The following is a 22104-nucleotide window of genomic DNA, read 5'->3' on the forward strand; positions in this document are numbered from 1 at the left end:
GCCCACACTTCACCCTTTAACGTTCTCATGGTGTTCTCTACTACGTCCTCCTTACAACACATAGGGCGCACCGCGCTATAGGGCGCACCGCGCTATAGGGCGCGCCGCACTTTTTGAAGAAAATCTAAGACTTTTAAGTGCGCCTTATGGTCGTGAAAATACGGTAAACTGCAAATACAGTGAAATCCTAAAAAAGAGCACAGAGCTTGAGGAACTTCATAACAACTTAAAATCCAAAAACAAGAAAATGCTCAAGGAACGGCACGTACTGGGTGGTTTCGGCCAAGGGCCTAGTGTCAACTTGGGGGAGAAATCGGAGCACTGTGCATGTTGCCCCAATTCATGCACCCAGCAACTGAATCATGAGGGGCCAAAAGATGCACCAGTGCCTGAGCCCACCAAGAACTCCACAAAGGAGTGTGACGTGTGCGAGGCTGAGCCCTCTGCACCTTGCAATGATATGACAGTGGAAGCTCCACTGTCAGAGGAACAGTTGCTTGTTAAAGAGCTCATAAAGGTGTTACAGGCCTTCGATGGGGTCTGTTTTTAAACTGTTTTTTTAACAGAAAAGCAGAGACAGGAGACATGAGTTGCGTTCGGTCTGCAGGCTCTTCCTCGTCTGGTTTATTAACAGAATTTAACAACGTCCTTTTCTTTTCATTTAGACACACAGATTTCTCTTTTAACAACACAAACATCCAATTAGGTCCATAGCTCAAACCCTTTTGGTTACCTTGCACTCTCGCAAGAATAAACTTACAAAATAATCATTGTATATGAACGTCCTTATTTACAATAAATCTGTAACCAATTTTGCTGCTGTTAAGCATCAAAAACATTTCTGTGCAGCACCACTAACACTGCAATTAACCCGCCTATGTCACCTTTATACTTTTCTCATACTTTAACAGATTCAAACAATATATTACATTTGTAACCAATAAACAAAAATATTCTTCCATTGCTCACAAACAGTTCACAATCATCCACAAACAGTATACATCAGACTATTTACATTTGACACATAAGAACTGGGTAGGTCCTAATCAACTGTAACTTCCAATAATGCCAGGATAAAAGAAGTGTCTAAGAGCTCCATTTGTCACAAAATAAAACAGGTAATAAGACCAGCTGCCTATTTAGACTACGAGTGAAATGGCGGCTGCCATTACAAATGGCGGTATAGTTAGCTTTCTCTCAATCGGTGAAAACACACTCTCTCACAACATTTGCGGTCTTTAAACTAAGACAGAAAAAGGTTTTTTGCCTTTATATGTACATTGCGGTGAGCAAACTTTAACTACTGACCTGTTTTTTTAACAGAAAAGCAGAGACAGGAGACATCAGTTGCGTTCAGTCTGCAGGCTCTTCCTCGTCTGAGGCAGAGACGCGTTGCAACGGCCTATCGCACTCACCACTATCTCCCCCTTGTGGCAATGCCACGCAATTACATTGTCCATAACGCTAAATGAAAAGTACAATACCACCATAAAATCAGGTCTTTTACATCAAAAACAATTCACAACAAAATTACAATTGTGACCATACACTTGTGGGCGTCACACAGACAGCTGTCACCATGCCTCAAGAGAGGCAAATGTGTCGCCATCCGATGAGATTCAGCAGGGTCGCTTCATAGCTCTGTGGGCGCAACTTAAAGAAGAAACTCTAAATATTAAAAAAAAGAGGATCAAAAGTCTTGAAAAGGCAATTTTCAAAGACATTACAAAGGTACTGGGTATTACACCTAACCTTGTTATCATTGCGTTGGCTGAAACTTCGCCGTACCAACAAGTGGTGATTTCGATATTCAAAGACCACCTGTTCCGAAAAAAGCGAAACCGACTTGCAAGGTTTTTCGCATAGTGTGGAAAAACATAGGACGATGAAGACCAGCTACCAGAAACTGACAATATCTCCCAGACACTTTTGAACGAATTTAAAGATATTATATTTCCAAGAAAACAAAATGAATATTTAGAGCAATCCATCAGGATTGACTCTAAATATTTCTTTAAAATTATTTGGACAGTTTAAGTGTATTAGTTGACATCAAAGTGACTCTTTAAATTGGCTAACAACAAACGATTCAAACAAGCTAATTTATTTCACATCCAATGAGTCACTTTAAAAAGTCCCACGACCGGTCGAGGCAGATGGCCGTCCCTCACTGAGCCTGGTTCTGCCGGAGGTTTCTTGCTTTTAAAAGAAAGTTTTTCCTCCCCACTGTCGCCGAGTGCTTGCTCAGAGGGAATTGTCAGATTATTGGGGTTTTATTTATTTTTATCAACTAATACACAACTCGGGGCTCGCAAAATCTCTAGCAAGACGTCCTGGAGCTAGCGATATCTCCAGTCGGGCGACCAAAACCTATCTCAGACCCGCCCGTCGGGCGATTTTGCGAGCCCTGCGATCTTATTGGGCATTCCAAATTGATTTTTTAAAATTCATTAATAAAGTCCTAAAAAGATTATATTGTGAATATTGCATGTTTTCATTGTCACACAAATGTGTACATTTTCAGCCTAGACTGAACATGTGTGTTTGTCTTCTATTCAAAATCAAACATTTAGTAGCAACTACTTTATTAAAATATGGCAGATGTTTTACTCTGATTACACAAACTTTATGTAGGAGTAGGTCACAGATAAGAGGTATTTAGTTGTAAATTTGACCTCTGACCTCACAGAGATACAGGATGACAGGATATGTGATATTAGAATCCACATATATTGGTATATAATCTCCTAAATGTTGCCAATGGCAGTAAGAAACATAGCTCTAAATAACATTATCATCTTTTTGACCCTCACTATAGTCTGTATGACAAGTCAGAACAAAAGGTCGGAGGTCAAATGTGGCGTTAAATCCTAATGCGGTACATTCTTATATTGACAATACACACCACACTTGTAAGAAAGTTATAAGTTAAATTATAAGGCTTTTTATAAGGTGTTTCTCTATGAAAGCAGTTAAGATCATTATGCAAATACATAGCCTCAGTATATTGGGGTCTGGAATAAAACTAGAATTAATTAAAATTTTCAAGCTTATTCTCTTGCCGGTCGTGCGATCGAACATTGCAGCCGACCACACAGCAAATATGAACGGTGGCTGTTGTGTGTGCCTTCGCTCCCTTTTCGCTTGCGCTTTGTTTAGACCCCCAAAAACGCTCCAAAGCCCTGTGACAAAATGAAACGAGGTTACCGCCCACTTTGTGAGTGCCGCAGTGCGCATGCTCAGTGTAGTAGCCGGTTATGGCGGCGGTGTGTGTTTGTCCATGAGGTGGGGGACTCCTGCTATTCTTGCGGTGTGTGACAGAGCGATCTGAGCGAAGCGCTGCCATGGCTGGAGTGTTTGACATTGATTTGGACCAGCCGGAGGAAAATGTCTCCGACGATGAGAACGAGGAGGTATACTTTAGCGGGAGACGCTGACGATTTACCGCGAAAGCTGTCACAGCAGAAACTCTCCACGCACGGAAGCTAGCTGCTTAGCGTGGTAGCCTGCCTGACAGCCGCCCGCAGGCCTTCTCCTGCAGCCGGACAGCTCAGGCCCTTTTCACACAGGGACATAGCCGAAGCTAGTGCTAATTAGCATGACCGGGATCGCGACAGAGCTGTCACCGGCTTTAATGCTAACGTGATCCGGCGATGACATGCGCACGGTGTTGACGCTGTGTCAAAGCCCAGCGCTGTCATGTTGGGAGTTGAGCAAGACGTCCTTACTTGGCCAAAGGTGCTGCAGTGATAAATGTGGCTCCGAGCGCAACAGTTTATTTTGGCAGGACTGACAGCCAGAGTCGGAATGTGCACCGGAGTGTCCGCTTTTTTCCTGTTCTCGCTGAGATATAAAAGGAAGCAATACTCCAGAAATACACTGCATTTTTAAAATGAGGGGCTTTGAAGAGCTGCTGTCAGAGTCTAGGCTTCTTATTACAAAAGCAAGAAAAAAAACTTCCAAGTGTAGCTGCTGAAAAGAAGAGAGTGCAATAAACAGCACACACTGTCTACATGTGTAAACTTTATCAAGAAAGCTTTGCTGAAAGGTCACATCAGTCTCTTTAAAGAGGAAGATTTTTTTTATTAAGGCTGTTGTGCAAGAGGCTATAATTTAGGTACTGCTATAAATATTTACTGTTTTCGTGAGTGATTATTCAAGTGAGTTGTAGATCAGTTATTACTGATTGCAAGGCAAGAAAACCAGCAAGTGGAGAAGCTGTGAGAAGAAAATGTTTGGTATTTTTTGCTAAAGATTGATTGGAAGCATTAATCAATATTCAAAAGAGCTGCTGAGTAACTGAATTCACAAGAATTTATTGATGAAACAAGTAAGCTCTAAATGTAAACAGCTGTTGCCCTGCATGCTGCTAAGCTCAGTGTTAGAAATGCTTTATTGTAGTTGTTACTTAAAAACGTAGAGGACTGGGTATGTCCTTATGAAGTTAAAAGCTGAGAGAAAGCCTTAAAAACCGAAGGCTCTGTCACAAGCGCCTTCAGTCCACATATTAATGTATCCTTGGGCAAACTGAAAGTTTCCCTGGGTGCATCCATCAGAGTGTGAGTGTTAGAAAAAGCACTTAGGGATAGTGAATAGTCCCGTGTGTGATTGGATGAATAAGACGTGTAGAAAGAAGCACTTTGAAGAACTTTAGTAGGAAGGCACTATTTATAAGTACCAGTTCATTTACCATTTACACCATGGCTGCTGTGGATTCTGTTCATGACAAAAACTAAGAAAAATCCTTCACAACTTTGTTTTGTTTTCCTCTTTTTCTCCCAGGGTCAAATCGCTGATCTCATGGAGCAGTGCATTGAGTTGTAAGTTTTTAAAACTTGACTTTTGTGAGATTTTTATAACCAAAGAGGTCAAAAAGAGGCACGGGCATAATAGAAAGTCGAACATGTCTCTCTGCAGCAACATGGATGACTGCGAGAAGATCGAGATATCCGAGGACAACGTCAATCAGGGCACAGAGAACATCCGACCGGAGTGCTTCGAACTGCTGCGCGTCCTGGGGAAGGGTGGCTACGGAAAGGTAATCATTGCCTTGACAAAGCGCTCTCTTTTATTTGGTGACTGTGATGTGGCGTCTGTTATTGCTTTGACCCGCATTTCTTAAAGCGCATCTTTTTGACATGTTGATCCCTTTCCTCCCTGGGCAGGTTTTTCAAGTTCGAAAGGTTGTTGGCGCTGCAGCGGGCAAAATATTTGCCATGAAAGTTTTAAAAAAGGTACATTTCTTCCCCTTTTCTTTGCTATGTTACCCTTCACCAATTCCGGAACACACAATCCTGTTCATCAATTAGAGCGCCTCTCATTATGTTTTATACGAACACAGCTGCATGTTTGCCATTAAACATTACGATGCTTTGGTCTGCAAACATTGGCTGCCTCTGAAGCCTGTGGCCGGGTAAGATTTCACTGCTAGTTGGTAGACTGCCATCAGCTCTGCTCTGCTGCAGCCTTGGCACTTAAAACACTCTGCCTCAGCCCATTAGACACTGCTCGATTCTCACACTGCTTCTGCTTTATTGGCTTACGTGACCCTAGTGACACATTAAAGAACTGCCACGTTTCAGTTATTTGTTTAAACCCCTTGGCTTTAAGGCAGCGGCACAGCTCCGATACGGGGCTGTAGGGTGGCGATAGAGGCCAGATTTCATCTTTATGAAGCATCTCAAGGTATGAAATCAGTCCTGACTTGCCCAAAATTCCCAGCTGCATACATTTATTTTCTTAAACTACAGTTTATCATCGCACGTTGGTCTGTCCTAACCTGCCAGTTGTTCCCTCCATGTGGAAAGAGATCACTGTATGAATGCAGAATTTGAGTTAAATACCAGAATTTTCCAGAGATCGCACTTACATAAAACTTCCATTCAGATTTCATGTCCAGTGAAGGAAAAGCTTAGATATTCTTCTTAGTTTAAAACAATCCGATAAAGTTTGAGCAGTGATTCACAACTTGGGGCGTTTTCACACCTGTCGTTCATTGACTCGAATCAGTTTTAAACTTGGAGCTATTTCCTGTGGTTTGGTTTGTTTTCAGTATTTTTCAAAGAAAAATCAAAGCAAACCAAATGCGTCGATACAAAACACGTGAGAATGTTCAATCCACTCATTTGCCAAATGTGTCCCTTTGAACCTATAGCTTCATTAGAAAACACATATGCGTATGTAGAGTACTGTGTAAAAGTCCTGAGCAACCCCTCATATCTTGCTTCCACTGGGATGACTTTTAAATGACCTTCTTGTTATTTTTAAAGTGGGCTTGAGGAATAGTTCTCGAGGCTGGTAAACCACGTTCTTTAACACTAAACTGAATCATTCAAGAAGTATCTTTAGGCACTTTGCTGCTAGTAGCCTGTCACAAAAGCACATCTCTTAAGGTGAATCTACAAAGATATATCAAGCTGACAGGCATAAAATAGGTTTGGTTGAAAACTTGGCATATCTTGGCATGGTGTTCAGTGTGTCCTTCAAAAAATTTGAGGAAACTTGGCAAATGGGGGAAAAAAGAAGATGCGACAGGCCTTAAAAAAATATCCAAAGCAGATGAATAGTATCTGAAAGTCATGTCCATGAGAAATAGGAAAATATCCAGCAATACTCTCAGTCATGGATTGGCCTCCCCAGATGCCGGACCTCAACATTACTAAAGCTGTGTGTGATCATCTTGACAGAGAACATCCAAAGAAGAGCTTTGAATGTCCTTCAAGAAGTTTGGAAAACTATTCCTGAAGACTACTTAAAGAAATGACACGACAGCTTTCCTAACTGAGTTCAGTCTGTGTTAAAGGATAAAAGTAGTTGACTTCAAAGCTTGTTAGAATTGTACAAACTCTGCTTTTGCCTCATAAATTGTATTTCCGTGTATGTTTGCGTGTTTCAATAACTTGCTGCATCCGTTTCCTGTTCTCTTAGTAAGATGTAAAGAAAAGAGAGTTGGCTTAAGACTTTAGTACAGCACCGTATAAAATCCAGAGTAGTCGCGTTTGCTTCAGCCTGTCAGTGTTTTGAACGTGATAGCTGAACTGCTGAACGCATCGTCATCATCCTGTGTGTTAATGTTTCAGCCTCGACTGCCATAAAACCGTCATATAATTTCTCATTTACTCTCTAGTTGGAACTTTGATTCAGGGCTGCATGTGTGAGAGTGAGAGAGGGAAAAGGCTCAAAGTCCTGAGGTTGGACTGCGGACTTCTGAGATGCTTCATAAGCACATGTTAGTAGACTAGTTGGAAGAAGTGAGAAGAGCTGGAAATTCACATTAAATTGCACAAATCAGCCAGTTCTCATTGGTCTTTCACGCAGTGCTGAGACAGCGTAGTTGCTGAAACAGCTTTTTGGCCTTCTGACAAAAGTGTTTAGTAAACAAAAAGAAGAGTGAAGGAAGAGTGCTTTTCTTCTCTCTGTGCACATAATGATTCCCGGTGTACTCCGGTAGGGCTGCGCGTATTTTAATGCATGTTTTTTGGTTTAGTTTATAAGTTACCAGGTGATTGATCTGACTTGCTAAACTTATTAAAGTAGACTGAGAATAATAATAATGAAATGTGATTCTGCTGCTTTCATATGGAAGACCAAAAGACTCAAAAGCTTGACCATAGTGAGACACCACTCAGCACGTGCTGATTAAAAACAAGAAAACACAAATATCTCTTTAAGAAAACCCCAAACCTTGGTATTATTTATCTGACAAACGACAAACAGAAGAACAGAGACAGCACACTGGACTTGATGCATGACATTCGACCACTAAAACTAATGTTTCTGTCCACGAATACAAGGAAATAACTGTAATTTGTCATCTCAATGAAAAATAATAGAAATGTGCTTTACTGTTTATTCTTTATTTCTATATTTTCTGCTTCATTGTAAAATAGTAAACTTAAAAATCCATGCCTAACAACAATAATTATGTTCAAACGTTAAAAATATAATTCCAGTTAAAGGGTTTGCACGTACTAGTGGATTAACCATTACATTACTACAACATTAGTAATGTAATTACAAATACTTTTAACTTTAGGCCAGCTCTGACATAAACATTACACTAATACATTTGTTAAGTACTGCACTATCCAGCTGGTTGTGTCATGTGATCCAACTCGGCAGCCAAATGCAAAATGTTTTTACTTTAAAGGGTTTCGCACTTCCTGGCGACAGCAGTGAATTGACTGAGTTCTGTCTGTGCAAGATATCAAATATGATGGGCACGCTTTGCTAATTTTACTTTCATATTGCAAAATCCGATGTTACAGCATTTTATTTTGAGGGACTTAAGTGTTTAATGGATACAGAAGTAGCTTTTCAAACTAAGAACATCCACGCTGTCGTTTATTTTCGGGGTACAAATTTAGCCACTTGTGTAAAATGTTATCTTTTACTTACACTGTGACTCACATACATATATAGTGTCTCTGTGTCGCCTGGATTGGTGGCGTGTTGTTGGTCAAGCTTTTGAGTTGTTCTGCCCACCGTACTGCTGATGACTAAGCTGAAGCCCTGAGTCTTACAGTGAAGTCTTGTTATTTTCTCTGTATTAGTCACGTGGGACAAACAGGCAGTGACCAAAAATATGCTGCATATAATACTGCTGTGTCTGCTTCTTAAATAATGTCGATTTGTTCATTTGCAGGCTATGATTGTGCGCAACGCCAAGGACACAGCCCACACCAAGGCGGAGAGGAACATCCTGGAGGAAGTAAAGCATCCCTTCATTGTCGATCTCATCTACGCCTTTCAGACGGGAGGGAAGCTATACCTCATCCTGGAGTATCTGAGTGGTCAGTGGAAGCAGTACACTCACATATACAGAGCATTAACATGGCTCCTAGCAGGCACTCTTCTTGTATCTTACTATATGCGTGAAATCTCTGTCTGCCTGTGAGCTCCTAAAAACCAGCACGAGTTGAGCAACCAAAATTGGCACATAGATGCGTCTTACAGGGGATTTATGCTTCAGTGGGAAATCTACGCAATTTACCTTACGTCGCAACCTCAAACCCCTCTGAAACCTCGCACCAGATAAAATATAAAATTACCAGAAATATAACTACAACAATCATATGACCCCCTCAACCCTATGAGCAAGTGTTTTGGTGACAGTGGGAAGGAAAAACTCCCTTTTAACAGGAAGAAACCAGGTTCAGTGTAAACATCAGATCTGAATATTGTAAATACACTGAAATCAGAGTTCTTTGCATTTTATTTTCCACCCTTTTTCTTTTTCCTTCTTCACTCTCTCATCTCTCCAGAGTGCTCTCACGCTGTCTTCAAACTGTATGTAACAGGATCTAATGCACACATCCGTTACACTGTAGCTGTCTGGTTAATCATGGATTTATCTCTAATGTGTCTGATATTAGATAATGTTATACTATTTCATTTCGCCGTGAGGCCAGAGAGGAGTGTCCCAAACAGTTAATGTGCAGGGGTTAGTGTGAGGGGTCACAGCAATTTCCCTCGCCCGTCTCGGTGCGATGGAGGCGTAAAGGTTTATGGAGGTTAATATACGAGTAGTGTGAGTCACATAATTGTGGTTTAGATTCCCGAGCAGAAACGTTTGCATCTATCAGACACGAGAACCTGACTGTCACCTCTTCTTTCTACTCGGCTGTTCCACACGGGTCAGACATTTAGGAGTGTGCATATATGGCTGTTAGTAGCATGAACATGTGTTCACCTGTGCAGGAGGAGAACTCTTTATGCAGCTGGAGAGAGAGGGCATCTTCATGGAAGACACAGCCTGGTGAGCATGACGACGCACTGAAACACAGATTGCAGGATGAAATGTTCGGATTGGTTAAAGGTGATGTAATATCTCAGAGACCTCTGTTATAGATGTCGACAGTCTGAATGAGTTCATTAGTTCTGTTACACTGCAGATAAGCATAAGCAGCAAAATATATGCTTTGTCTTTTCTTGTCTGATGGCTCAGATGCAATGTGGACCTCAGACCGGCTTAAAGTTTTTCTCTTTCTTTAGTTTTTACCTGGCAGAGATCTCCATGGCTCTGGGTCACCTGCACCAGAAGGGCATCATCTACAGAGACCTAAAGCCCGAGAACATCATGCTTAACAGCCAAGGTGAGATGGGAAATGGCTAAAAAAATCAAAAATGACCTTAAGATTTATAATGGCTGCTCTTTTTCAATATATATGTTAATGTGAGGCTAATGTTTTCCTCAAAGGTCACGTAAAGCTGACAGACTTCGGGCTGTGTAAAGAATCCATTCACGACGGCACGGTCACGCACACTTTCTGTGGCACCATTGAATATATGTGAGTACACTTCTTGTTTTTAATTAATCTCTTATCCAGCAATGAGAGTCGCTCTTCGTGGCCGCTTGATGATCTTTGCTAAGTAATATTGCTGCACCAGTAATAAGCACTCGCATTATCACAGGGCTCCAGAGATCCTCATGAGAAGCGGGCACAACAGAGCGGTGGACTGGTGGAGTCTGGGCGCTCTGATGTACGACATGCTCACAGGAGCGGTCAGTTAAACATTAACAGCCTGGAAAGAAAAAAAGCTTTCTCATTGGCTCTTATTAATGGACTGTTATAAATATGAATCCGCATTAGCGACGGTAGAGTAACCTCAGCTCCATGTTTTACTGCAGCCGCCTTTCACTGGTGAAAACCGAAAAAAGACAATTGACAAGATCCTGAAGTGTAAGCTCAGCCTCCCGCCGTACCTCACACATGAAGCTCGAGACCTCCTAAAAAAGGTATCAAGAGGTTGTTTTTTCCCCTCCTGTTAGTTTGTCTTGTTATTGTCTTCTTATTTTTATTTCTTCCTTTTTTGCAGTTGCTAAAGAGAAACGCTTCATCGCGCCTGGGAGCGGGAGCAGGAGACGCTGCAGAGGTGCAGGTGAGAATATGCAGCTGGATGTCGGTGATGAGTCGCACCAGCTCTGCCATGAACTACTCAGTGCTTATCTATAGATGCAGAACACGCATATTCCATCTGTTCATTGCGCTTTGTGCGTGGTTGTGCCATAGGGTCATACCTTCTTCCGACACATCAACTGGGAGGAGTTGCTGGCTCGGAAAGTGGAGCCTCCCTTCAAGCCTTTTCTGGTGAGTACTCGAGCGGGAAACTGCAAGAAGTCCTACGTTTCGGGAATCGCAACCTCTCCTGTTTCAGACGTGCTCGTGTTGCTGTACTCCCTCACCTGCATGTCCTCTCTTCTGTCTTCGCAGCAATCGGCTGACGACGTGAGTCAGTTTGACTCAAAGTTCACCAGTCAGACGCCCGTCGATAGCCCGGATGACTCGACCCTCAGTGAGAGCGCCAATCAAGCCTTCCTGGTAACTTCTGACTCAGGCTCTGTTAGAGTTTTCAGTACTCAGTCCATATGCAGCATCTCTTAAGGCTCAAAGGAGGACAGTAAGGTGTCATCTTAATGATTTCTCAGTTGTTTTAGGATTTAATGGTAAACTGTAAAGATTATTAATTATCACAGGGCAGAAATAAATCTGAGACTGACAGTCGCTGCACTCGGTAGTAAACGAGGATTCCTCTCATTAGTTTTGTCCTGAACACGACTTCGTCTCCCCTGACCTGTTTCTTTCCCTGCGATTTAGGGTTTCACGTATATCGCTCCATCGGTCCTGGAAAACATCAAAGAAAAATTCTCGTATGAGCCAAAAATCCGCTCACCCCGACGCATCACGGACAGCCCAAGGACACCGCTCAGGTAATGTCAGCGTGAGAAACGAGCATGTTTGTGTTGCGACAGACGATCTTCAGGCTGATGCCTCTGGTACAAATGCTTTTCATACAGAAGTAACATTTGCCAGATATCATACCGCACTAAAAGTATGTTTTTTGGATAAAATGATCACTTATGGTCTTTAGATATAGTGCAGATTCTCAGTTGGCAATTAGCTTAAAAATAAGTTAAAATAAATATAGTTAACATTTTATTTTGTAAGTTGTGGTGCTTTTATTACAAAAATTAGTGGCATGATGTCCTGTGATAAGAGGCAGCAGATCATAAGTCCTGCATGTCCCAAGGTGAGTCGGCCTGAAGCTCAGGAGAGGCTGAAGGAGAACACAAGTCAGTCCTGACCTAAGTGACTGTGACATGAGCTGCATGAAACATCAGGTTGTTGCTCCCGAAGGAGTTTCTATAAGTTCCTAAATTCAAGAACTTACTGTGTTTTTCCAGCTTGGAGTCAGTTTTTACTCAGTGAGTTCAATAAAGACATGAAAGGTCCAGCTGACCTCCTGTGTGTTAGTTTAGTCCGATGGTTTTAAGACTGCATCTGTTACTTAGATGAAGATCACACCACACTTTGACAGTAGTCGGTGCTGAAATCCTGCTGATTCTCCAGGGTACAAATACTTTTTCTCAGATCTCTCTGATTTTTGAGGAAGCTCAGATCTTTCAGTGTGTGCCGCAAGATGCTGGATCTTGTACCAGTCTGCGTATTTAAACCAGTGAAGGGCAGGAGGTCACTGAGCAAACTTAGTGTTGTTCTCCATCTCATCTGCTCGACTCCACACTCCTGAGATTCTCCCTCAGACAGTAAAGAAACATCTGTCTCTATAGATCACTGTGTACATGGTGTTGCGATCAATAATCTTTTTTTTGTTCTCCATCACAATATTTCGTCAGTTCAGCTGATAAAATCACTTGAAGTTCTTGTCTTTTGCCCTTTTTCTGCTGTTAAAATACAGAAAATAATCAATCTGCCGTTTTTCATCATTCACCTGTTTCTCCTCTGTGCTTTCAGCCCGGTCAAGTTTTCAGGGGGGCACTGTTGGCATAGGAGCCCCCTCGTTCCCAGCGGTGGACCCGGTGTCCTCCAGTCTCCTCAAGACCAGGCCATGGAACTGTCCACCCCAGAGCAGATGGACATCACAACCAGCGCCGAGGCCTCGGCCCCTCTCCCCATCCGTCAGCCTGCTGGGATCAACCTTGCTCAGATGAAGCAGCAAGCCTATCCTGTCATGGCCAAACGGCCCGAGCATCTACGTATGAACCTATGACCCCGCCGCCACTGTTTAGGAGAGTATATTTCTTGACTGTTTTTTTTTCTTCCTCCCACCAATGTTATTTTTTTAAGAAACAAAGCAAAAAGAAATGGATGCTAGAGACAATGAAAATCCAAAATTGCACATCCACACACTACATATACTGTCAGAACCTGCAGTTTGTGCGTGCATTTGGGACTCCGGCGTGCTATGGTTAAGTGCTACCAACGATATCACGTCTCACCACTTCCGACACCTCAGGTCTGTTGACCTTCGTCTTCTACCCCGACCCCACCCCCGCTCAAATGGACTACAACAGGAGATGCTTGGAGGAGCTGCAGCCTGTAACGTGTCTCACGGTATGCAAGCAACTCAAACTGAAATGCAGTCGGCTAGAAGATATCCAAAGTGCTTTACGCTGTTTAAAAGTGGGGGGAGGCGAGCTTCTTCTATTGGAAGAATTTGGAAAGGACTTCTCAGATAAAATGCTTCCTGTCTCTGAGTGAAAAGGTATGGATTTATTTTAAAAAAAGAAGGATTAAGGAAATTTTCTTTGAGTAGCAGATAAGAGGCGGCTCTGGTGATGATGAATATAGCTTTGTCTTAATAAACACATCAACGATGAACCAGAGAGCCTCGATTCAAAGGAGTAAAACCCCTGTTGACTTTTACAATCTGAGCGTCAGTGTTATGGATGACGTGTGACATGGTTCATTTGGCGTGGGATCCCTCCCTCAGTTATCCACTCTTCAGGCACTATCACACTATGGGTTGCATCAGTGGGGTTAGCCGGCACGTCACCAGGTGCACGAGCCTCATTCAGCATTAGCGTGAACCACTGTCTCTTCCCCTACCATCACACAAAACATCAAACTGATTTCGGTGCTGCTTTCTTTGACCCTCCCTCCTCAGTCTTACACCCAGCAGGAGATGCTGCGCCCCTGCTGTTTTCAGGACGTCGGACCTCACCTGACCCGTGGAATGATTCACATCGGAGGCTGCGGCACCAGTTGATCTGGACTGTCTGCCGTTTTTATGCTCCAAAAGCCTGGAGCAGCATTTACAGCCTCCTTGCCTCTGCATTAACTTGTTAAGGAGCAACATTTTAGAAGTCTTGGAAAGCAAGAAAAATTATAAATAAACTGTAAAAGAAATACAAACTGCCGTGTCGTGTTTTAATTTCAAGAAAAGCACCGGGAGACCTCGTATGTTTGCATATCGTTTAATTACAAAGTTGTGCTGCGAGCACATTTGAATGTATCACCAGACATCTGATCAGTCCTTTTTCCTTTTCTTTTGTAACTGGAGATTTGAACTCATCACAAACACAAAAGGTGCAAAGTAAAAAAAACAAAAACTAAAGTAATTTTAAAAAAAAAAATTATAATTCTTTTAAAGATGGAGTAGTTTACCACTCAAAGACTAGCTTATCAGGAAATAATCTGAAACCTCTACTAAAAAACTTCACACTTTACTGATTCCCAAACAAAATCAAAACAATCACAGCGCCCTGATAATGCTGAAAAAGCCGAATCTCAGCTGTTTAAAAAAAAATAAAACGTGGCCACAAATGAACATGAAAGGCCCCGCGGTCATTTGAAGTAGTTCATTTAATGTAAACTATGAGGGACTGAACAAAGACGTGGAAAAAAACAACAACATAAAAACATACAGTTTACAAAACCATTTGAGTTCAAAGGTAGCCGTACCCTCACACGAACCCTGATTGTGCACTTCTGCTTTTCTATCTGACACAGTCGGACTTTCAAGTGCTGGTTTCAGAGAAATTCATTCATGAATGTGTGTACAGTATGAAAAACATCAGAAAAAACACGCTTGTCAAGTTGCACTCCAAAGGCCGCTGGTCTGAGATCTGAATTGTTTGGTGGCCATTAAATTCTTTTTCCTTACAGGCAACGGCAAGTAAAACCCTTATCTGCCTGCTACAAATATGTAATGATAAAAACTTGGGAATGAACCACCTGCCAAAGAGATACACTTCCACTCTTGGGCTTGTGAGATCACATTGAAACATTTTTTTTAAGGAAAGCATATCTGTGTATGGCTCTTCAAATGAAGCATTGTATAATAATTTCTCAAAAACATAATTTTCAGTGGAATATCTACACAGGCATATAGAGGACATTTTTACCAACCATCAATGCTGTATTCCAGTGTTCACGAATGCGTCAAAAAAGCTGATTGATGATAAAAAAAAATAAACTTTTTCCAGTGATGCTGTCACAGCTGAAAAACACTTGGCTAGTTTAGTGTTACTTATAGTCTCAAAATGGTTTTAATGCAACTATGTGTACTACTCCCTTCAAAGAGCTGAGTGTAATGGAAAGAGGAGTGAGAGACCTCTGTGCACAGCTGAGTACGAGTACATCAGTGGGTCTAGCTTTCAAAAAAACAAAACAGATGTCTCACTGGTCCTTGATTGGCCGCTTAGTTAGAAAGTACTCATCAGAGCTACAGTCTTGATCCATGCTCAATCATCCAGGTAAGTAAATCCCAGAAAGTTGATTCCGTTAATCTGGAAGCTGTATTTTTGGGGTCATCCAAGGGACTTCTTCCATCTCGGCTACATTTGCATGATAACTGAAGCTAGCACCACTGACTAACAATGACCAACGCCATTTTTCTGGGCCATGAGAGCTAGGCTGTGCTTGTTTGAGAAGGGAGTAGTACACACTGTAGCACAAAAACTTATTCAAACAAACAAGGACGCTGTGAAGATGTCTAAAAATTATTTTTCTTTTCAAGTTAGATGAAAAAAAGTGCTTTTCCTGCAAAAACAAGGACCTTTCTAAGTGACCACAAATTTATTATAGCAAAAGCTGACCGTACTGTCCCAGCAGGTGCACTCAGCTAAGAGATCCTCGATATGCACTGCAAATGCAGACGGACGATATAGTTAAATGCCTACATCAGGTTTAATATGTGCTGCATCAATAATCTATAAATCGGGGGAATGCAGTCTATTATTATCTGGGGCCTGGCTGAATACTGAAGCATGCCAAGTATACTGTCCGGTGAAAAATCACACCAGCTGTCTTTGGAAGCTTAAAACACCTTTACCTGGCAGACTGCTAAAAACCTAAATGGTCCAACAGTGAAGAGTGGCACTGACCAACAATGCAATTCCATTTTTAATTGGTCCTTATTTAAGAAACACATTTATAAAGCAGTTTAGATCTCGCATATCTCACTTCATGTAACCACAGATGGTTCGCAGTATGCAATTTAGAGTCTTCGTAAGGAATATGCACTTAGCTGCCCAATCAGAAAAATAACTGGCGTATGAAAGCAGCCATATCATTAAGTGCAGCTTTCTAAATGACAGTAGATTTGTGAAAACGAGTATTCTTCATTGTAACTTCATCTGCAAATAACTAATATTCCCTGCCTTCATTTTTTAACTACAGTGCAGCTCAGACTAAGCGGTGGTTTGTTTTTTTTAAAGACTTAAAAGCTAAATAAGGCACAAATTACTTTACTGGAAAAAAAACCTACTCAGAAAGTAATTTTAAGAAAATATTGAGGGGGAGGTAATTTAGCTGGATTACTACACGGACTGAGTTAAACTGCATATACTTAGGTCAGATTTAGTGCTTCTGCGTATCCTGACTGTCTTTCCCTCGAGTATCCTTTTAACGTAGACCAAACAAAGGTGTGGCAGGTGAACGAGTCTGTCTAAAGTTCTTCCTTTACAAGATTTCTTCTGTGAAAGGTTTAGAAAGGATGATGTGCTTCTGCCATTTGGGGTAAAAAAACAAAACAAAAAAGAAAAACTGCGCAGAGCAGCATAGCCTGGCCATCCAAGCACGTTTAAACGAACCCAAAACATGACCTAATCTTTGACTGAGCTCTTTTTGGTTAAGCGATTTCAAGCAGCAGGATATATATGAGAGCCAAATCAAGATAACTTTGTAGCTATAGTCTGAGGGTTGTTTCAGTTTTGAGTACAATATCATTTACTATTAGTGAGATTAATGACAAAAGACAAAAATAGTGAATATCTTCACATATGTATAATTCAGCGTGACAGAAGCAAAGCGTGGGGGTAAATGCTTTCTGAATGTAGCAGCTAGAGCAGGGCCGGAGACACGGGATGTATGAGGATGGAAGTAGTTCAGCAGTTTTTGGTGTAGTAAATGAAGGTCGAGTGAACCAAAGAGTGCCTGCGGAGTAGCTGATAGTGCGTTCTCCTCAGTTCACTCTGCACTTCCATGCAGCCGGGCTCTGCTCCTGCAAACGCCTCATTTTCTTCCCCAACCACACCCACCAGGCTAAACCCATCACAACACAGACCACAGACTCCACGTAGTAACCGTCCAGTGTCGTCACACAGACGCCGCCTTCCTTCACACACAGCTAGAGGTTTGAACATGGGAGAAAGAATTATTTGAACTTTTAGAGCATTATAGAAGAGAACACACACACCATCTTGGCCCATCCTCATCGTCTGATCACTTACCAGAGCCTCTTCAGAAGAGCCGCAGCTCTGCCCAGCAGCCCCCTGGCATTCCTTAGAGGTCAGCGGATCGACCAGCCACAGAGCCACAGTGGAAGGCCAGTTTCCTCCGAGGTTAGTGACCGTGTTCAGCAGGGTCATGTAGGTCCCGCCAATAAGGGGGTCACTCACTTTGGCATGGAAAGCCATGCAGGCCACATACATGCTATACAACGCCACCTGGAGAATAATAAACAAAAAACAGAAGGTTAACAAAGTCCTTTCAGTCTACTATAACCTGATTTACAAGGGGCAAGCTCTGCATATCGGATGCCCTTCCTGGCAGCCGCAGAGGGGAGTGTCTCTGTCGGTGGACTTGACCAGCGGCCTTTTGCTCCCCAAGTGAATGTTTAAGCCACTCTACTGTTAACCTGCGTACATTTTCTGCATATCTTGAAGCTGCTTTGCAACCCATCTCCACTCAGCTTCTGTTTTCATGCTCTGTATAACCTAATCAGTCCCTGTTGGCATTGATGGCTGCTCTGTTATGTGCTGGGCTCTTGCTCCTGCTCTGCCACAACAGAGCCACACTGCCTGATATCAATTACAGCAGATGGAAATAAGAGTCTTCTTTTGACTACAGCGGCTAGTAGTCTTTTCACAGAGGCAGTAAGCTGGAAGACACTGTAGCACTCTGGACTAGAAAATAAGAACAGCAAAGAAATTGCAAACCTGATGCAATGCATAGCTGAGCAGCACTACGGCATAGTAGTAAACTGGGAAAGCTCCTTCTTGTTTTACGCTGGGAGTCCACCACACTAGCAGAGCAAACTCCAATCCGATAAGCAGCCTGCAGCACAGAACAAGATCGTTTTAGCTTTCTGTTTACTGAATGTGTGCGTAGTGTGTGCAGAATGCGTTACCACCTAAATGGGAAGGCCTTGTAGAAGATGTCCAGAGGTCTGGGCCCTGCTGTGTATCTACTGATGACCACTGGCAGGAAGATCTGGAGAGGTACCATGGGCACGGCTAGCAATGCTAGCTGCTCTTTGGGAACTCCAGCCTCCATCAGCTTCAGACCTGTAACCGCATCTGCTGCAGAGAAACCCATCTGAAACACAAAGAGAGTGGTAAAAATTACATTTCCACCTGGCAAATATCCAAAAGTGACACCTTCATGTATCCAATAGTGACCAATTACCTTAGCAGTGAGAAGCAGGAGACAAAAGGTAAAGACTGTTGGCATCTTGATGATGGATAATAGCAACTTGTAGGTTTCCATGACACCCTGTGTTTCCTCCGGGGTGGTAGTCGTTCTTCTGCCACGTACATTTTCCCTTTTAAAGATGGCAACCAGAGTGGTGGAAATCAGGAATACCACACCCCAAAAGAACAAGAAATCTGCACCGGAGGAAACAAAAGACCAAAACTGCTGTTTATTCACCAACAGAAATATATTTGACTTTTTTTTTTTTAGGGGTTATGGATAGAAAGTACCTGACAAGGTAACAATGCCGGTGTCTTTGGGCACTATTCTGAGGTATTTGTTGCAGAAGTCAGGAGACTCCAGAGCCAGAAAGAGCACGTTTCCCAGGAAGTAGCCAGCTGTCTGGCCTACAGAGTTGCATGTAGATGCATAGCCCACATTTTCTCTGGATAACATAGTCAGTGCCCAGCCATCCACAGCTATATCCTTAAATAACAAGGAGGTAAAGAAAGGAAACGCCTTTTATTTATCGATCTAAATATCTGTCTGTATCATGGTGTTTAAAGAAGCTTACCTGTGTGGCTGCCAGGAAGGCAAGCATGAAGAAGACAGCAGTAAGCGTAACCACATCTGGTCCTCCCTTACTCTGCAGCAGTGACTCAACCTTTGCAGAAAGGTAGAGCATGAAGAGGCCCAAGAGGTACTGTGTGGGCACCAGCCATGACTTTCTGCAGAAACATGAGGAAGACATAATTAGGAGAAGGAAGCGCAGTCTAGAGATATGAAGTGTAATAACATGGATACAGATTAAAACATCAGGGTAATCAGCATCCAGATGTATTTCTTACCTCCTACCAAACCTACTGAAGTACAGAGCGTCCACCAGGGGTGCCCACAAAAGCTTGAGACTAAATGGCCAGAAGACAAAGCTGAAGAAGGCTTGGTCTTTGTAGCTGACATTCTTACTCTGCAAAATCAGAGGGATGCTTCCACCCAGTCCAAGAGGAATCCCCTGCAGCACATAGAGAAATAGAAGCAGCGACACATTCCCCAGCTCGCCGCGTATCCCAGACCTGCGAGGCGACCCTCGCAGCAGAAGAGAACCCTGCTCTCTTTCGTCTTCTATCCCCGGCTCAGAGAAGTCACTCTCCATGTCGTTTATGTTTTCAGGTGGGAGGGTGCCACCCACCTGCTTCCTCTGCCTCCCGTTCTTGTGTCTGATTAAATTTGAGGACTCCATAATGGATTAGTGGGCCTCAACCCTCCAGTCCTATCAGCAAATCTTCAAAAGGAGATGAGTGAAAACAACTGATACAACTAAACCGATTTTTAGTTGAAGCTGCTATAAATGCCTTCAATCATTTAGTTTGTACAGTGACAGCATTATGGGAAGCAGAATCATGCTGATCAAAGCAGATAGGTTTATATTATTTTAATATGCAATGGAGAAGCAGTGAAAAGGTGCAGTGAGCAACAAACAATGAAATGGGGAATTCATTGGACTGAACAATTCTGATGAAGACGAGAAAGTGAGTTTGTGAATAACGTTCAAATTACGCTGCATGCACATGGCAACACATCAGAAAAAAGATGACCACATACCAGTGCGCCTGTGCAAATACTTTGCATTAATCATAAACTGTGGCAGTCACTCATTGTTGGGGTTGAAGGTAGAACTGACGACTGCATGGAATCACAAAAAAATCAAACTAAGTTAAACCCTGATCTATGATAAATAAGAGTACAGTAAAGAGAAATAGGTCCAATGGAGATGCTAAGGTTCACTATATTCAGAGTACAATAACACGCAGGGTCCCGCTCTCATCTGAAAACTACCAAGTGTTACAGAAAAGTAGAAATAAAACACATCAAATCAATATAAGACGTTTTCAAATACATACAAAGCACATGTAAGTTGAAAAGGTGAAACACGTGAATTTAGACATACCTGGTGATGGCAGCATGCCAGATCATAAAACACAGGCGGTTGAATCACAGAATTAATCAACGGAAAAGTCAGCTCATTCAGTTTTTTCATTCAGAGGTAAAAGACATCTTCATAAAGACGAGAAAACACAAGGAAATGAAAAGCGTTTCACTTATAACTCTCACATCGGTGGACATCAACACAGCCGAGCAAGGAAATGCGACAAGTACAGCTTACAAATGTGTCCGGCGCCTACAGCTGACGTGTCAAAATATGACTGCATGTAGTTCCGCTTCAGTGTACGTAACGTCTAAATATTGGTGAAAAAAAAATACACTCAAGCGGAACTACAGTTGGTATCATTCACATAAAGCATATTACATAAAATGTAAAATTAACTTTAAATAAAAATCAGACCTACAAAAAATAATGAACTGTTAAGTTCTAGTTTAGTGCTGTAAATAAATGCAGTGAGTACAAATGTCAAATTAAATCGCATAATTCATATAATTATAATAATCATATTATTTCTGTCAATTTTCTGTCATTCAGCCACAGTGTTGGAGATAAAATGTTAAATGTTAAGAACAGGAAGTTAGTTAGTGCGTGAAGTGATAAAGTTTGCAGTTAATAAAATTAACAGTTAACATCAAATCAAATCAAATTCAAATTTTATTTGTCACACACACACAACCATACACAGTATGACATGGGGGTGAAATGCTTGTAGCTGTACAATAGACAGAAGAAAGGTTTTACAATATTTACAATTTACAGTTTGCTACAAAATTTACAAATTAACTTAGGAATTTACAGTAAAGAATGTGCAAATAGCAGAAGAGATTATAAAGATAAGGATTATAAATTATAGGAATTATAGGATTATAGGAAATGTGTGGTGGTGTGTGTGGTGACGTGTGTGAGAGTCCAGTCCTACGCCTGGTTCAGGCCCTGAATAGCCTGGGGGAAGAAGCTCCTCCTCATTCTCTCTGTTTTGGCCTTAAGGGAGCGGAAGCGCTTCCCAGACCTCAACAGTGAGAAGAGTCCATTGTTGGGATGGGAGAGGTCCATCATAATCTTCCTAGCTTTGGACTTGCATCGCTTGGTGTAGATGGACAGCAGGTCAGGGAGCTCTGATTGAATGATGCGTTCTGCCGAGCGCACCACCCTTTGCAGATCGTCTGTCCTGCTTGGTGCTGTTCCCAAACCAGGTGCAGATGTTTGCCGTCAGGACGCTCTCGATGGTGCAGGAGTAGAAGTTCTTGAGCACCTTCATATTTTGTTATATAAGTCCATTTACTAGTTTTCCAGCAGTATTTTTAACATATAACAGCCACAAAAGACTCAATATGTCATTTACATTAAAACTACAAAACTGTATTACAAACAATTTTCTGTATTTTTAATCTTTGTTGTTATTTTTTTTATTTGTCGCCCCAGCTTTTAACACTTTTTACAGGTTTTTGTGTGTGTGTGTGTGTGTGTGTGTGTGTGTGTGTGTGTGTGTGTGTGTGTGTGTGT

General features: G+C 42.0%; 3 protein-coding genes across 6 annotated transcripts in view; 1 reads left to right on the forward strand and 2 right to left on the reverse strand.

The window, feature by feature from the left end:
• Positions 1-1587, reverse strand: part of tubd1 (tubulin, delta 1) — a 25205-nt gene extending 23618 nt beyond the window's left edge. For both annotated transcript variants that reach the window (XM_042219782.1, XM_042219781.1), the window contains exon 1: positions 1309-1587. The gene's annotated coding sequence lies outside the window, so the exon portion shown is untranslated. The remainder of the gene's footprint in view (positions 1-1308) is intronic.
• A 1641-nt stretch (positions 1588-3228) lies between these two features.
• rps6kb1b (ribosomal protein S6 kinase b, polypeptide 1b) lies at positions 3229-14153 on the forward strand. The gene is made up of 15 exons (XM_005920103.3): positions 3229-3413; positions 4783-4820; positions 4918-5038; positions 5166-5234; positions 8645-8792; positions 9700-9757; positions 9994-10094; positions 10199-10289; positions 10414-10504; positions 10631-10738; positions 10819-10881; positions 11013-11090; positions 11214-11321; positions 11598-11710; positions 12753-14153. Exons 1-15 carry the CDS (start codon positions 3345-3347, stop codon positions 13006-13008), a joined length of 1512 nt encoding a protein of 503 aa, XP_005920165.1. The 5' UTR covers positions 3229-3344; the 3' UTR covers positions 13009-14153.
• Positions 14154-14199: 46 nt separating this feature from the next.
• slc33a1 (solute carrier family 33 member 1) lies at positions 14200-20864 on the reverse strand. Of its 3 annotated transcripts, XM_042219779.1 has the most exons (10): positions 20605-20863; positions 20259-20339; positions 19505-19938; positions 19231-19384; positions 18947-19142; positions 18651-18850; positions 18376-18560; positions 18182-18299; positions 17474-17689; positions 14200-17370 (listed from the first exon to the last, which is right to left on the reverse strand). In XM_042219779.1, exons 3-10 carry the CDS (start codon positions 19894-19896, stop codon positions 17206-17208), a joined length of 1626 nt encoding a protein of 541 aa, XP_042075713.1. In that variant the 5' UTR covers positions 19897-19938; positions 20259-20339; positions 20605-20863; the 3' UTR covers positions 14200-17205. The 3 variants fall into 3 exon arrangements, with proteins under 3 accessions (XP_042075713.1, XP_005920168.1, XP_005920169.1); XM_005920106.3 differs by lacking the exon at positions 20259-20339 and having other exon boundaries at positions 20605-20864; XM_005920107.3 differs by lacking the exon at positions 20605-20863 and having other exon boundaries at positions 20259-20598.
• Between the last annotated feature and the right edge of the window lie 1240 nt (positions 20865-22104).

Source organism: Haplochromis burtoni, unplaced genomic scaffold (genome assembly GCF_018398535.1).
Source record: "Haplochromis burtoni strain Fernald_Lab_line unplaced genomic scaffold, NCSU_Asbu1 Contig_38, whole genome shotgun sequence".
Lineage (NCBI taxonomy): Eukaryota > Metazoa > Chordata > Actinopteri > Cichliformes > Cichlidae > Haplochromis > Haplochromis burtoni.

Excerpts from the sequence above, each read along its gene's own strand:
- rps6kb1b (XM_005920103.3), top strand. The coding sequence starts at position 3,345 with ATGGCTGGAGTGTTTGACATTGATTTGGACCAGCCGGAGGAAAATGTC. Across the intron at positions 8,793-9,699 it reads CATCCTGGAGTATCTGAGTG|GAGGAGAACTCTTTATGCAG; the intron begins GTCAGTGGAAGC and ends TCACCTGTGCAG. Across the intron at positions 9,758-9,993 it reads TTCATGGAAGACACAGCCTG|TTTTTACCTGGCAGAGATCT; the intron begins GTGAGCATGACG and ends CTCTTTCTTTAG.
- slc33a1 (XM_005920106.3), bottom strand. The coding sequence starts at position 19,896 with ATGGAGTCCTCAAATTTAATCAGACACAAGAACGGGAGGCAGAGGAAG. Across the intron at positions 18,851-18,946 it reads CGGCATTGTTACCTTGTCAG|ATTTCTTGTTCTTTTGGGGT; the intron begins GTACTTTCTATC and ends CCTCCGGTGCAG. Across the intron at positions 17,690-18,181 it reads TCAGCTATGCATTGCATCAG|GTGGCGTTGTATAGCATGTA; the intron begins GTTTGCAATTTC and ends ATTATTCTCCAG.